This window comes from Ambystoma mexicanum, chromosome 2q (assembly GCF_040938575.1).
Source record: "Ambystoma mexicanum isolate Mex_15411 chromosome 2q, UKY_AmexF1_1, whole genome shotgun sequence".
Taxonomy (NCBI): domain Eukaryota; kingdom Metazoa; phylum Chordata; class Amphibia; order Caudata; family Ambystomatidae; genus Ambystoma; species Ambystoma mexicanum.
The window spans coordinates 1,337,238,080-1,337,255,302 of NC_090924.1; the positions used below are offsets into that span (position 1 = coordinate 1,337,238,080).

The window sequence follows — 17,223 nt, forward strand, 5'->3', positions numbered from 1 at the left end:
CTGGTTGACTTTCTTTGTTGTGTCCATTTTGAAGGCGAGATGGCTGTCAATGTGGAGTCCCAGTGACTTAGTGCATGATGTCAGCAGCAGTGTCAAGCCATCTAGGTGCAAGGCAGACAGACAGACGTTAACACCAATCGATGCAAATAGCATACTTATGTTACCATACTCTGGTTTCATTTTCTCTTTGCCCTTCTCTCTAGCTGTACACTACCTGCAGTGATCTGCAGCCTGCAGTGCACGTACACAACACACGAAGAAACATAGGTGTAGTCAGTGATCGATGCACACGCTGTGTCTTATCCTGCCATCAGGCTGTTGGAATGCGGAATTGCATGCACTGTCCTCCAAACGTTAAAATTACTGTATGCCTCAGCCATGACAAGATCTGCAAAAAGACTCCCCAGTGAGTTGAATCCCACAATGCCCCATGCGCACTGCTATTTATAAAAAGGGGGTTTTCTGTTGTTGGTGCAAGTTACAGGCATGTAATATTTTCCTTCTGTGACGTGCAAGACTTCGAGGCCGCTCGGATAGTCTAACTATTGTGTGAAATATACCATCTTCAAAAGACTTAAAGGTTGTCATATTACCCAGGTCAGATTTTATGATTGTGTGAAAGAGGGGGGCCATCTTGGAAGCTGTTGAGGCATGCCACCAGATGGCATGGGTCTATAGCTGTTTCGGTAAATGAAGAACAGGACAGGTTTGTTAAATCTGAGGTCTGTGCCTTACGCTGCCATGGCAGGATTAGTTAGCGTTAGCCACCCAAGTCACATTCACAGACCAGGTGTGTCCCAGTGAGCATTTGTGGTATGCAGTGAATATAACGACCATTTAGTAACGAATGACACGTTTAACGAATTAAAAAGAACCACAACATATCGATTTATTTAGGAAATATTAATGGGGATGTGGGGTAAAGGGTTACATCTTGTGGGGAGGGTGTTGGGGTGGGTTTTTAGCAAGGGGAAACACAGGTTTGCGGCCGCCCCGCAAAAGAGAATGTTTCAAAATGATTTTGTTTTTTATTGATTTGCTTTTAACACATGGAACCAGCACTTGTGTGCATAGCAGAAGCCTGAATTAGATTGTGCATATGTTCTTTAATGTGTTCCAGCACTTGTGTGCATAGCAGAAGCCTACATTAGATTGTGCATATGTTCTTTAATGTGTTCCAGCACTTGTGTGCATAGCAGAAGCCTACATTAGATTGTGCATATGTTCTTTAATGTGTTCCAGCACTTGTGTGCATAGCAGAAGCCTGAATTAGATTGTGCATATGTTCTTTAATGTGTTCCAGCACTTGTGTGCATAGCAGGAGCCTGAATTAGATTGTGCATATGTTCTTTAATGTGTTCCAGCACTTGTGTGCATAGCAGGAGCCTGAATTAGATTGTGCATATGTTCTTTAATGTGTTCCAGCACTTGTGTGCATAGCAGAAGCCTGAATTAGATTGTGCATATGTTCTTTAATGTGTTCCAGCACTTGTGTGCATAGCAGGAGCCTGAATTAGATTGTGCATATGTTCTTTAATGTGTTCCAGCACTTGTGTGCATAGCAGAAGCCTGAATTAGATTGTGCATATGTTCTTTAATGTGTTCCAGCACTTGTGTGCATAGCAGAAGCCTGAATTAGATTGTGCATATGTTCTTTAATGTGTTCCAGCACTTGTGTGCATAGCAGAAGCCTGAATTAGATTGTGCATATGTTCTTTAATGTGTTCCAGCACTTGTGTGCATAGCAGAAGCCTGAATTAGATTGTGCATATGTTCTTTAATGTGTTCCAGCACTTGTGTGCATAGCAGAAGCCTACATTAGATTGTGCATATGTTCTTTAATGTGTTCCAGCACTTGTGTGCATAGCAGAAGCCTGAATTAGATTGTGCATATGTTCTTTAATGTGTTCCAGCACTTGTGTGCATAGCAGAAGCCTGAATTAGATTGTGCATATGTTCTTTAATGTGTTTCAGTTCAAATTGAACTTTTCACACGTACTACAAATAATCTATCAATTCACAACAAATGTAAGATCAATATATCCACAATTTTACTAAATCATATAGAATTTCACATTCTGCATTATATTATTGATCTAATGAAATCCTCCATAAATGATAAGTCATTCTATTATCATGCATAACATTATTAAAGCCTGAGCTATGGACCTGCTAGGTGGGCATCACAGCCCTGTTTTGCTTTAACTGGATCTTCTGAGAGACTTGGGGGCCGGACAGTTGTTTTGTGCCTGGTATACTGCCCTGAGCACTTGCCACCACATAGCAGACATGTTTGGAAGTACTAAGGACACCAGCACAGAGCAACACTGGCAAACCCTTGGACAGTACCAATGTCATTCAGTCGCTGACCACAGGAGGAACGGTCCATCCACTTTGGAGTGAAGCCCGTGTTTCTCAGATTCCGTCAGACTCTGCCTCACTGGTCCTGTCTCTTAGGCTTCTTCTCTCCTCTGTGTCGGTTTCCTTATTCACAAACACAGGAGGTTTCTTTATATAGGGCGTGGCTACTATGTTGTTAAAACTGGCCACCTGATTTTCTTTGATTGGGGTATGTAGGCATTTCAGATACTTGCCAATATGCATCACGGTATGCATCAACATTTTAGGTTTCTCTTTTCTTGCATTAAGCTACTTATCCACGCTGGATTCCCCCCACTTCTAAACACTTTTTTAGCACTGTTATAATAAGGACATCTTGAATGCCACTCAGTTTATTGATATCAGAAGGACGACGGCTAAGTCAGCCCTCAGAGGACTCAAATGTGTTCCCTGCAGTCTGAACACAGATTTCTGGGGAAAGCGCATTACTTGCTGAGCTATCTAGCCAGCTTGATTTCTCTTGTGTAATAGCTGTAGACCAACAAAGTGGGTTGTGCATTACTTAACTCCAAAAGTGTATTTTTGCCTTGCCAACAAAATAATATTAAGGTCCTTATTAAAGCCTTGGCATTGTGCTTTAAGCATGAATATTTATTTTGTTTTGTAGCTCTGAGACAGTGTTTTATTGTGTTCCATTTTGTACTGTTGCCTGTGGTACACCCCGTCCCATGCCTTCGGGCAAGACCTGACTTCTGGGTAGTTCACTTACCTCTCTGACATGTATTCGACCTGAGGTCAGAACGCAGACTTTATAGGATATGAACAGTATTTTGCATAGCAGCACACGACATCATCATTAGCTTCAGGAATCTTGGCCTACAGGGGTGGAGAGACCACGAGTAATGCACGGGTCTTTGACAGGGGGGCAGCCAGAACTTTGCAATTTTGACTCCTGCAGCCAGGCTGACTTTGTCTTTCGTCTTTCCGAGGTCAATATATTCCGTACTAATTAATGGGATACTTAAAGAGTATTTTTCTTTTTGAGAAGTGATTTTGTGATTCATTTAGTTATACTTGGTTACATTCTGATATATTTATTTTTTTGATTATTATATTACTGTTTAGTATCTGGACATTTTATTTTTTTCTTTAAATTTTGTAAAAGGTTTTGTATAACCAAATACCAACAAAAAAAATAAATAATAGCATAGTAATAACACCGGTTATCACAGAGCTGAAATGTGGGAGGAATCCAGCAACAAGAGCTAGAGCACTTATTATTATTATTATTATTATTATTATTATTATTATTATTATTATTATTATTATTAGCTGTCCCGGCCACGCGTTGCTGTGGCTCTGTCTGGTTAAACAGAAAGAAAAGAGAAAGCACAAAACAAGCCCCCTTCTCTCCCCCCCATAATCCAGGAGTCAGGTATATAGTCTTTCCCCCTCTCAGTGGTTCCAGTGGTGGAGGCAGAGAGTGCAGTTCCATTCCCTCCTTGCTTGTAGTCTGGGTTTGTGCCCCGCTTATCCCTCTTCATGGGTCAGAGTTTGCATTGTGCTACCTTGCCTGCTGGAGGATACACACAGCATGGAATGATACTTAGCTCAGTTAGTGTTCCTCAGCCCTCTGCCATGAGCATTATAGCTCTTGGCAGTTGCTGCCCCCATCAGCCAATTAATACATTCTTAGATGAGATGTGCGCGACCGGCGTGGTCGCAACCGTGCATCCTCTGGCTGAACATCCTTCTGCTGCTTCCTCAGCATGTATTTGAGCCATATTCTAAATCAGAAACAATGAAATGGAATTGTAAAATATTTAGTATAGCGTGTGTTGCTTTTACGTCCAACAGATGGTGCTGTTTTTCCCCAAAAACATGTTTTTACCTGTCGTAGGTGTGACATCTATGTATAGTAGGTATATAAAAACACGTGCCTATTCGAATGCAACGTTGTGTCAAAATTTCAAAGTAATTGGTGAAGAACTTTTGGAGATTTAAGATTTTTAACAAACATTTACATTTTTATTTATATAGATAATTATTATTATTATATGAACGTGGAAAACTGGGGAAGTGGATGAAAGAAAAACGATAATAGTGTAGAATGGGGGAGGCATGAGATCAATCACTGTGCGGATTAGAAGACTAAATAAAAAAAAGTTTGGAGGTCCAAAGCCTTTCTCATGGAAGTTTGTGGGGCTTGTGGAGCCGTTAAGATTCATATCATGTGCATATCTCACCATCTAGAGGTAGATCCAGAGTATTACTAGTTGTTTTACAAAGTTAAAGTAGGCTTCAAAAGGAGGGTTCCTTTCATACTGTCACTACTCTACTTGTATTGGTAAACACATTCCTCCTCCATGACTATGGCCATAGGCTGTTTTTAAACAGATACAAGCACAAGACAGACTATTACTGGTTAAGTAAAGTTTGTCATTGTGCTGGTCCTCTGGATGTTTGTGTTGCAGATGTATCTGTGTTCAATTATCAGAGAGGCTGCTAAACAGCAAGGGCCCCTTTCCAAAATTAAGGAAAATATATCTTTTCAAGAAAACCATTATAGAGACTCACCTTCTCCAAACACCTACCACCCCCTTTCCTTGCCCACTGTCCAGAGCTGTCCTATTTCCCTGAAAGCTCCCTCCCCAGATTCTTTCTACACTGAATCCATCTGTTTTTACATAGCATTACACCTTTTCCTTTCCTCCAAGCATATCTCTTGGAAAATCTTACACGTTTATTCAATTTAAATTTTGTAAGAGTGGCAGCAAGAAAATGTAGCATGCTGGGTTGGAATCTGGGTGAAGTTGATGTTATTTTGTTTGTCTTGCTTTCACGGGATTGGAAAGCAATGTGAGGTTTTCAGGATGGTGTAAAATGGCAAAGCAAAAAATATGAAACACGAGTCAGACCAAATATAATGTCCTTGATAGATCATGGAATATAGGTAATTCACACTGAACTAGTCTCGCCGTCCCATTAGTATAACTAGGACCACTGCCATCTTGCTTTGAAAGGAACCATTTTATGAACTATATTATCACGTGTCTGGGGTTGCTGTTGATACTCTTGTTCAGAGGAGAATGGCCTAGCATTTTGGTGCTGTACTGCCACAGGGCAGGACAAAGGCTGATCTATTATGGATATTTCTCCTCTGTGAAAGATAGTGAGCTAAAGAATCTGGTTAAGCCTTTCGTAACCGGGACTAATGTCCGTCAGATGGACTTCCCAGGACCCCCTCTTGTTTTTCTGTATTATCTTAGTGCCGTCTGCAAATAGACACCACATCCCTTCTCAGTGGGGCTGATCTATAGCTCCTTCTTTCAGAGGATGGCACATGAATAAAGCAGTACGGAAAAGATATAACCTGGCTGCAAGGAGCAATGGTTCGCTGTATGTCAGAAGGCACATGTAGAGAGGGATGCGACTTTCAGGCGATACATAGACATGGTCATACATTTGAAGTTACATATAGGCTTAAATGACTATGATGTTTTATGGATTTCCTGTGGACATTTAGACAAAACAAAGGTATAAGAACATGCAGAATCGCCCTTCCCTCTTCTATGTGCACTTTATATTGCAAATTCTGTACATTCCTGGCATCCTCCTGCTTTTGGCAGGAGTTAAAGGCAGACGTTTACCATATGCATTCAATACATTACCACTCTCATTAAAACCAGATGCTGGAAGTGTTGCATGAAGATTTGTATGACAGAGTGGATGGGGAGGCAGCAGAAGTAGTAATTCCAATTTGTGCCTCCACCCCACCATGCAAATCAATGCGCATCAAGCAAATCCTAAAAAAACATGTGCACATGTTTATATTTGCTTTTTACGTTGCGCCAGAATGAAAATAACCTCAATGGAGGCTTAATGGATAGCTGCACAACCTGATTGTGAATCAATGGATTGGTTGATAACTGGGTTGATATGATAGAATGATGTGTTCATCAATGGATTGTTCAATGGATGGATTGGGTGATAGATGAGTTGATATGATAGACTGATATGTTCATCAATGGATTGTTTAATGGATGGATTGGGTGATAGATGGGTTGATATGATAGACTGATGTGTTCATCAATGGATTGTTCAATGGATGGATTGGGTGATAGATGGGTTGATATGATAGAATGATATGTTCATCAATGGATTGTTTAATGGATGGATTGGGTGATAGATGGGTTGATATGATAGACTGATGTGTTCATCAATGGATTGTTCAATGGATGGATTGGGTGATAGATGGGTTGATATGATAGACTGATATGTTCTTCAATGGATTGTTCAATGGATGGATTGGGTGATAGATGGGTTGATATGATAGGCTGAGGTGTTCATCAATGAATTGTTCAATGGATGGATTGGGTGATAGATGGGTTGATATGATAGACTGATATGTTCATCAATGGATTGTTCAATGGATGGATTGGGTGATAGATGGGTTGATATGATAGGCTGAGGTGTTCATCAATGAATTGTTCAATGGATGGATTGGGTGATAGATGGGTTGATATGATAGACTGATATGTTCTTCAATGGATTGTTCAATGGATGGATTGGGTGATGGATGGGTTGATATGATAGACTGATGTGTTCATCAATGGATTGTTCAATGGATGGATTGGGTGATAGATGAGTTGATATGGTAGACTGATATGTTCATCAATGGATTGTTTAATGGATGGATTGGGTGATAGATGGGTTGATATGATAGACTGATGTGTTCATCAATGGATTGTTCAATGGATGGATTGGGTGATAGATGGGTTGATATGATAGACTGATATGTTCATCAATGGATTGTTCAATGGATGGATTGGGTGATAGATGGGTTGATATGATAGGCTGAGGTGTTCATCAATGGATTGTTCAAGGGGTGGATTGGTTGATTGAGGGATGCATTATAGGTTGAACGTATTAAAGTGTTTCATGGATTGGTGGATTATTGTTTGGATTGATCATGTTGATTGATGGATGTGTAGATTTATTCCTTGCGTGACAGATTATTGGATGGATGGGTTAATTGGGTTGTTGGGTATATTAGTTAATATGTTGATGATGGACTATTGACTGGTGGATTGATAAATGAATTTGAATGAGTGGCCAATTGTTTTTTTTATGTAAATACATTATTTTACTTATTTGTTTACTACATGAATTGGTTTTATTTCATAGTGTTCCCTTGACATCATTTCCCTTTTGTTTCTGTATTCCCTGCACAGAAGTGAAAGACTATGAGCCTCCATTTGGTTCCAAAGTGAGAGAGCACCCTTGCGTGGAGAGCATGAAAGACAACGTGCTCAGAGACCGCGGACGGCCAGAGATTCAAAACAGTTGGCTCAGCCACCAGGTAAGTTGCTGTGTACGTGGACCCATTTGTGCTGGTGACATGGCTTCCCGGTGCTGAAGAACAAGCAGTAACAACTACATCATAGTTTGAGAAGCAGAGCTTATTATGGGTGTATGTGTTTTGAGGCAGCCCTAAATTGTCTATTGTCCCCCATAGCTCTTAGGGGACGAATTCCACAACCTGGAGACAATTACAGAGAAAGCTGGAGCTCCAATTCTCCAGATCATTGCGAGTGAGCAGGGGTGTACTTCTCAAATTTCTGTAATGGAAACCAGGGGCCCAGACCATGGCAGGCATTCACATGGAACCAATGGAGATCCCACAGAGCATTGATGTTATACGCTTTCGGTACCTCATTCTCACTAACTACAGAGCTGAGGCGGTCTGCACCCTTTGCAAACGAATGGCAATATATGTAGGTGAACCAAGATAGGTGCTATTCATAGAATCCAGATGAGGAGAGAACTGGGGACTTGGGAAATGCAGGTATCCGGGAAAATCCTTCTTAGGGTATTTATCGTGAAAAGAGCGTTCCCTTACCATCACCCCATCTTGACTTTTATTTATAGTTTATGATCCATTTGAATTCCTAAATGTTTTGCAGTGGAAGATAATAGAGGAACACCCTATCGGTGGCCAAACATTACTCGGCCAGCTGTTGGATGGGTTGCCAACCAGCATAATGTCTGTTTTAGGATGTTTTCATGTGTTTGGTGTGCATCCAAGTATGGATGGCTATCAAGCAGCGGGGAAATGGGCCTGCTCTTTGGGATCTCTCATCTGAAGATGATTGGGTGTCATTGCACAATTAGATAGTGGGAACCCACAGCTTCTAAATGGATTATAGGGCTGGTGGACTTTATCAGAAAGTAGCTCCAAAAATGCCAATCCCTGTGGGACACTGTGTGCAGGCAGTATGTTGCTAGAATAGGAAGTGAGATTATTGGCTGGCTGCTCAACAGGAATGAGCGTTATTTATCCACCACTTTCCGCCTACATCCTCTTGTAGCCTTCTTAACAAGATCATGAAAGCAATATGCATGCAGTAGGAATTATGGCATGTAGAACAGCAAGGGACTTGGACGCAAGCCCAGCCAAGACTGAGTTCCCGGTCCCACGACGGACCCGGATTTCCAACTGAAATATTGCAAATAGGTCATCTGGTGAAATAAATCGTTTGGGGTTCAAGCCAAATACCACGGGATTTCCCTTAATATGCCCCTGTTGGGTCTACTCATCCACATACAGACCACGCACTTAGGAATATGTAGGAAGTGGTTTGATACCAAGGATTGAGGACACCCTTTGATAAAAAAAAGATAGTATCCAAACAGTGGTCGACACACACAGTGGTTGACGCAGCGATCGCGAGATTTGCTGTCCTGATCTGACACATCCTCCGCCCAAGTAACTTGCCTCGTCAGACCTTTGTTTTTTGTTTTTTTGGGCACTGCTGCAGTTTGAAAAGCATACTGTGGAGGGATTATTGAATACCAACAGTAGATGCCTTCCCTTAAAGGGGGATTGAGAACTCTACTGACGAGCTTGTCCCACGTGTCTGCTCGAGCTGGGGTGCGCAGCCGCTCGTTTGGCGATAGTGATTTCTATGCAACCTAGTGCAGGGTAATTCTTCACATGTTGCCTCCAACGCACCTCCCTGTAAATGCTGGCGACACGGGATAGCATCTTGGGTTGTGCTCAGCAGGCCAGGTATGACCACAGCAATGCCAGGGCCAAGGTAGGGACAGTGACCGCATCAGTTCCTTTCAACCTTTTCGGGTGAAAGGGACCCATTCCTGGGGGGGGGGGAGACCAGCAACTTCATCAATATCTGCAGTCAGCTTTCCTATGACACAGCGATATTTGCCTATCATTCGGGACCTCAAACGTGATGTTTTGCAGCACGCGCATACAAGCTGCATTTGCTCGAGCCCTTCAGGGGGTCGCCTGCCTGGGGTCTCTTTGGTACCATTTTACTCTGGTTTATCAACATGGAAGTTTACTTTTTCAGCTCCCTGCTAGCTGGTCGTCTCGTCATAATTGGTGGCTATTAAGCCCCTGGCTGCATTTCTTTGTCTACATTGTAATACATGCACCGGGTCCGTGTCTCATACTGTTCTACACTCTAAGCAAAGGGGGCCCCCAAGAGCCGTGACACTTCTTCAGCCGGCTCATTACGGACCATTGAAGTGGGGGATCCCCTCAATTCAGGAATCGTTGGTGAGGCTCTTTACTTGCAGTCACTGACAGGTGCCTTTGGTCAGTGGAGTAAGTTGCTGAAAATGTCGGGGGGACATGACATCTGAAGACACAGTGCCCCAGCCAAATGAATGGGGACAAAATGGTGTGCCATGAAAGTTGGGGGGACAAACACCCCCGTGCCCCCTAAATAATGCCTATGCCTTTGGTCCACCTCATTTTAATCCCTGGAGATTTGTGATGTCCACTTGGGGCAGGTCAAAGTGACCCGGCAATAAGTGACGTACTTTCCAAGTAAAACGACATGGACGAGGTGGGTGGGAGGGCTGGAGAATGAAGCTCTCTCCTGCTTTAAACAGCAATCATGCGTGTAGGGCATCTTTCTGCTGACATAATAATCCTAAACTCAGGAAATGAGTGGCAGAGGGCAACCTTGGGGATTTCCCCCTCTTCTTCAACGGGATAGACGGTTTCATCGCAGGAGATTTGGTTGAAGCCAAACCCATCAAATGTTTTCATCCGAATTTGCCCGCAAATATATGTGCGCGGTGGGTAAGGGTAATAAATAAGGTGAGGGAGTCACAAGGGAGTTGGGAGGGGTCTGGCCCCACATATATTTGAGGCCAATTGGCTTAAAAGAAAATACATCCCGTAGAACCTTCCTCAAAAGGTCTTAGCCCACTCTGCTAGAGTACAAGCTGGCCCTCAAAGTATCCCTCGCCCACTCCTGATATCCCCCTGGTGGCAGCATTTGATATTTGCAAAATCTTGTCTTTCCGGATAATTTCCATAAGCATAAACGTTTCCACAGGTGCATAACCAACCAATACTTTTGACTCAGAGGCAACACTATTGTCAGTGGAGAGTATTGTTTGGAATATAAGTTTAAAACGTCTGATGGTTGGAGACAGATGAGTGGAGGCAGTTGTTGCTGTTATAAAAAAAAAAAAAATCCTACCCTCACACTCGGCCAGTGTCAGTACGACCGAAGTCACAGGAAATGTGTTTTTGGCATAGTTACATTATGCAGCATTCATATCAGGGCCGGGACTTGTGAAAAACAAGTGCCCACAGCACCATAACTTGATCAGGAAACCTTTTAAAATGCATTTCCCAAACTCACCTGGAGGACAAGAAAAAAAATGTGAACACTTATACTTTCCATTTTGGTAATCCTGCACATGCGCAATGTTCTCATAATACACATTGCACATGACCTATAAGGTCCGAGTCTCAAGCATAACTGTCTATGCAACTGCCTATGCATTACTTGTGCAAATGAATAAGGCTTGCATGTGGTGGGCATGGCTCTCTGTGACTGCCTAGTTCACTTGTACATTGACACATAGTTGTAACAATGTTGTAACTTTTGCATGGCATACATTATGCCTGCAATTCTTTATTTAAATGTATGAATCAGCCACTATGCTTTGAGAAGTAGGGGGTGGGGGGGATCAAAGATAATTGAATGCGAAGCACAAAGCAACTTGCTGCATGCAACAGAGGTAGCAGTCCACTAAAAATACAGGCTCTCCTTTCCTGCAGCACAGTCTACATCAAAAACATATTTTTCTGACCACTTTCCTTAACTACATTTTTGGTGCCTACTGACGAAAGTGAAGTTCACTGAACAGTTCTAAAGAGAGGTGTAGGAGATTAAGGAGAGTCAAGCCTATAATATCTAAATCTGAATGCAATGTTTCATTCTCTTTCTGCAGGGTATCCAGTTGGTGTGTGAGACTATTACCGAGTGCTGGGATCACGACCCTGAGGCCCGACTGACCGCTCAGTGCGTGGCGGAACGCTTCAGTGAGATGGAGCACCTGGACAGTCTCTCTGACCGGAGTTGTTCAGAAGAGAAAATTCCAGAAGACTGCTCCGTGGATGACACCATGTAGTGACTAAACCCAAAACCAGGGCTGTATGGTGAACTTTTAGGTGCCGGAAGTTGCCTTCAAATATGGCGCCGAAAGGGGGTTGTTTCCTGCAACACATTGAGGAACTTGCCTCTGCTCCTTTTAGGCTTCTCTCCAAAGAGGAACGAGCAATTACGAGAGCTTAAAAGGGGACACTGTTGCGCCCCCAGTTTGAACCTTGTCATTGGATCCGCCATGTTGACGCTTCCTCAGGAATCACATCTACAATAGTCATTGACATTTGCACTTTATAAATACCTGTATATATCTATGGAATAATTATTTTTATATATGCAATAATCTTTTACAGAATCAAACAAAACAAATCCAGGAAAACACACAAATAGGAAATATGAGCTACTAAACCAAAATGCTAGTCATATGACATAGTGCTGCTTAAAATCCATCTACACCTTGTTTCAAACACCTGACTGGTCTGGGAATATGTGGAGATGCTTGTCCATCCACCATCATTGTTTGTCAGCGTACGGAGGTCGACCAGCTGTTATTATATCGGATCTCAGGTCGTCAATTAACTGGTTCCACTAACTATCGCTTTAGGATATTTCTTTCCACCAATGAATGCCTCAAATAAGCCATAGGAAAAAAATTAATTATAGGAACGCATATTACAGAAAACACACCTCATCAGCTGTGGCTTTAAACAGAAAGAAGTAGGGTATTCAAAGAGTCACAAAATGTTACTGTATTTCTTTGTCTCAAACCGAAAATAAACAAATCATGGGCAGGGGTCTATGAGAGTATATTGGTGCTCTTTTAACAAATTGGGCCTTTTTACGTTTTCCCATCCCCCATTACCCTTTAAGGGGGATCCTCTATGCACCCCTTTGACTCCCCATAATGGTTAACATCCCGACCACATATCAGAGGGGGGATTTTTAAACAATAAACATGTATTTATTGTGCTTTAGATTGTATAAAATAAAGATCAAAACCAACCGTTCATAAAAGCCAAATATTTGTATGTGCATGCATACTTACTAAAGTATGATATGCAGGTTTTTTTCATCAACATTATACAATTTTTAGAGGGGAATTTGAACTTCGTTAATTGTGATCTTTCTTAGGGAGTTTTTGTTTTGCACTTTTTTGGAAAGTATTACCGTTAATACATAACTATTTGTGGGCAGGTCCGCTTCACTCGTAGAACTATCCCTATTTATTGCTGTCAAATTGTCAATATTTTGTATTAAGCCTTAGATTGTACCTGCCCCTAATTTAGCATAGTATAAAAATTCAGTTTGCCTATTTCCGGTTTCATTTACCCGCCCCCCACAGCCCACCATCAGGATGTAACATGGAAGTTAAGGATGGTATAATGCTACGCGCACCCTTCACTATGCCTGACCTCTTTAGGACAGAAGGAGTAGCTGGTTGTATGTAGAACCAATTTTTAAAAGCACAAGCATTTGAAGACAGATTTGAGTAAACTGGGCTTCTATTTCAGGAGCATGTTGGTGGGTGGGGTCATCAACACCCTCTTGCGATGTTGTTTGATGCCCACTTACTAAAACACCCAATCACTGCACAGGAAAGTAAATGTCCCAGATTATGTCAGACTGTGCAGATCGGAGTGCAAGAAGACTCCTGGCAAAGGGCAGGACGGCTTTCAAAGATGCTCAGCAACCAGACTGCATGAATTTGGGATTTTCTGTTGTTCGGATAAGCTACTGCAGGGGCTGAAAAGCTGCCACAGGAGGAACCCTTTGGTTCTTCCCCCTGGTTCAATGAGCAAATATGTATGTTATGTAAAATACAAAATGTGTCATATGAAAATATTCTTACAGTATTACTGACCTGATTTACAAAGCCTTTTTCAATGGGATTGCATCATTGTAAAAACACTTTAGTAAATCAAGCCCATGCTGTTCCTGACAAGCACATCAAGCCAGTTAGGCTGCGTAATATTTAAGAAAGTGTTCATTTAAAAAAACAACCGTATTTAAAGAAACCCTCTTCAGAGCTGTACCTCATCAGAAGCTGTGCTTTGTAAGTTTATAACATACATCATGCTTACTAAAAGGAATAAAGCAGAAGATAAACTAACTTAATTTTAACTGTGAATGCCAGTATTTAATTTTTATGTTCAGCGCTTTCCAAGTGTGATTATTTCAGAACGAAAACCACTATTCTCATTGGACCATTGTACTCACTGCCCCTCCCCAAACATACAGGACATACCATCTCTTCACCATAGTGTGGCATTTTACTTTCCCCTATTTGAGTAGTTTTTGATGAAAATAGCATCAATGCGTAACCAGCTTTGCAGCATCGTTTCCGCAACTGGTATTTTGTGGTGACACTCTATGGTTTTTAAGATCAAAATTCAATTGGATTTTGAAGACATTCTGCTAAGCAACCAAAGGCAATTTTGGGCAATTTCTTTGAAGGTGCCATTATTTTCATCCAGCGACTAGAAGTCAATGTGACTACTTACTATCCTACACCAGGAGCGTCATCATCAACGTATAGAAATGAAAATCTATAGACTATAGAGCAGCGATTCGTCAGCAAATTTGAAGAGGATGAATTTGACAAGCAGGAATGGCTTTGGACTGGCCATGACTTACCGAAAGGCGTGTGCGCCTAAGAGCTCTTGAAAATCAAAGAGAACAGGAGCGAATGAGGACAGACCAATCAACCTCCTCAGACAAGAAGAACAGCCATCACCAACAAGAACAGGTCTCTTAAAATCCTGGGCAGTGGAGGACAGAGGAAATGGGAAGGATCCCGGCTTTGCAGGGCCATAATGGCCTCTCACCATCGTGCCTTCTATTTTCTGCACACAAAATGTGGCCTTCATCCTCTTTGTGTTTGTAAGTGATCTTGGGAAATGTATCTGCACTTAACCTACATACTCCACAAGGTCTCCAACTTTCCTCTCAAGCGCATAGTGCTATTAAAGAAATCCAGAATTTTATGGATAATAAAAACAGTCCGCCTCATCCTGCCTGCCATTATCCTGCTTGCCATCATCATGTATGTCATTATCCTGCTTGCCATCATCCTGTCTGTCATTACCATGCCTTCCTTCATTCTGCCATTATCCTGCTTGCCATCATCCTGCCTGCCATTATCCTGCTTGCCATCATCCTGCCTGCCAGTATCCATCATCCTGCCTGCCATTATCCTGCTTGCCATCATCCTGTCTGTCATTACCATGCCTTCCGTCATTCTGCCATTATCCTGCTTGCCATCATCCTGCCTGCCATTATCCATCATCCTGCCTGCCATTATCCTGCTTGCCATCATCCTGCCTGCCATTATCCTGCTTGCTATCATCCTGTCTGTCATTACCATGCCTTCCGTCATTCTGCCATTATCCTGCTTGCCATCATCCTGCCTGCCATTATCCTGCTTGCCATCATCCTGCCTGCCATTATCCATCATCCTGCCTGCCATTATCCTGCTTGCCATCATCCTGCCTGCCATTATCCTGCTTGCCATCATCCTGCCTGCCATTATCCATTATCCTGTCTGCCATCATCCTGCCTGCCATTATCCTGCTTGCAATGATCCTGTCTGTCATTACCATGCCTTCCGTCATTCTGCCATTATCCTGCTTGCCATCATCCTGCCTGCCATTATCCTGCCTGCCATTATCCATCATCCTGCCTGCCATTATCCTGCTTGCCATCATCCTGCCTGCCATTATCCTGCTTGCCATCATCCTGTCTGTCATTACCATGCCTTCCGTCATTCTGCCATTATCCTGCTTGCCATCATCCTGCCTGCCATTATCTTGCTTGCCATCATCCTGCCTGCCATTATCCATCATCCTGCCTGCCATTATCCTGCCTGCCATTATCCTGCTTGCCATCATCCTGCCTGCCATTATCCATCATCCTGCCTGCCATTATCCATCATCCTGCCTGCCATTATCCTGCTTGCCATCATCCTGCCTGCCATTATCCTGCTTGCCATCATCCTGCCTGCCATTATCCATCATCCTGCCTGCCATTATCCATCATCCTGCCTGCCATTATCCTGCTTGCTATTTTCTCAGACGATGAAACGTTAGCCGTGTTCGTTGTTAGCGTTCTTCAGGCTGCTGTAAAATCTGAACATGTAATGGCGGATACGGTAGGCTGCCCATTCTGTCACTGGTTCCGTCCTCGTCCAAAATGCACATCTGTGCCTACAAGATAAGCAAACGTTTGTGTTTTTGTATTGATTCCGCATCTCCCAATCCGAACTGCCCTCTCTTCTCACATGCTCTATTTTTTTAATGTTATGATTTCATTGTGTTTAGTTTTAAAGCCACCAACAAACACAGGAGCATACATACTCCCATCCCTGCACCCCAAGAACATAGAGAGAGAAAAATGAGGTGTCAACAGATGCCATATATTTGCAGTGCTGGAAGAACACTCAATTGTTATTCTATTACAAACACATATAAAGACAAAAAATGTATTGTGTACTTATTTTTTGGCTGGTCTTCTGTCCATACCAACCACTGTTTATTTGGCCTTACTACGAGAGTGGAAAGAGCACACCAAGTGCTGTACTATGCACACGTGTGAGTCAATGTTAATTTTGCATTGTAGCCGCCATTTTGAATTCTTGACTTGTACTGTTTCCCCCTTTTGCTGTACAACACTTGGTAGCTTCTGGAAGCAATTTTCTTCACGGTGTGTAGTACAGAAAGCAAATTCACACAGGCATGAAAACCACTGCCCCTCTCTCAAAATATACTGCACCAAAACCCACGAAAGATCCTCCTAAATGCTTTCATTCATTTCTGAATGTGTCCTCCCGCTAAACTGGCATAAACACGGCCTTTGGCTTCAGAAGTTAACACACCCTGCTGCAAACGTGGAGGCTAGGATAAAATTAAGAACATTGTTTGTTTGCAGTGGCAAGAGCGCTGGCGATGTTATTTTGGGGGAGGACTGAAGGATGTTTCCTGTTGTACGTTGTGCTTCCTCATCCCGGCATACTGGGGCCGCGTTACGTTTGCTGCTTGTAATGGATATGTAGTGCCCCCTGCTGGTGATAGAGTCCCATAGAAAGTGCTTGAAATGAAAAGATGGAAGTGCTCCATGCATGACACCTTGAGCATTTCCTTACTTTTCGTTATGAATTCTGAGATGTGTAGTTGTCTTGTTTACATTACAAGCATAGGCCTACCAGTACCTGACATTACTCAGTACAGGTATTCAGAGCCTGACGGTGCTTCCCCATTTCAAGCATCTCACATATTGTTCACCTGTGACCGAAGTCCTAAAGGCAGTGTTTTTAAATCACTGATTTTAATTGTATACATTTTTAAGTAATGAAAATAGACACCACACTCCACTCCAATAGTAAAATAGTTATTGCAAAACCCCCATCTCCAAATTTGTCGGATCAATATAGCTGTGCTTGCCACACAGTATCAAG

The 17,223-nt window shown here is 42.5% G+C and overlaps 1 protein-coding gene across 1 annotated transcript in view; it reads left to right on the forward strand.

Moving 5' to 3' along the window:
* The window catches only part of TGFBR2 (transforming growth factor beta receptor 2), a 248,507-nt gene extending 234,618 nt beyond the window's left edge, over nucleotides 1-13,889 (forward strand). The window contains exons 9-10 of the mRNA XM_069648799.1: nucleotides 7,575-7,702; nucleotides 11,620-13,889. Of these exons, the coding sequence (XP_069504900.1) occupies nucleotides 7,575-7,702; nucleotides 11,620-11,799 (308 nt within the window). The 3' untranslated portion in view covers nucleotides 11,800-13,889. The remainder of the gene's footprint in view (nucleotides 1-7,574; nucleotides 7,703-11,619) is intronic.
* Nucleotides 13,890-17,223: the final 3,334 nt, after the last annotated feature.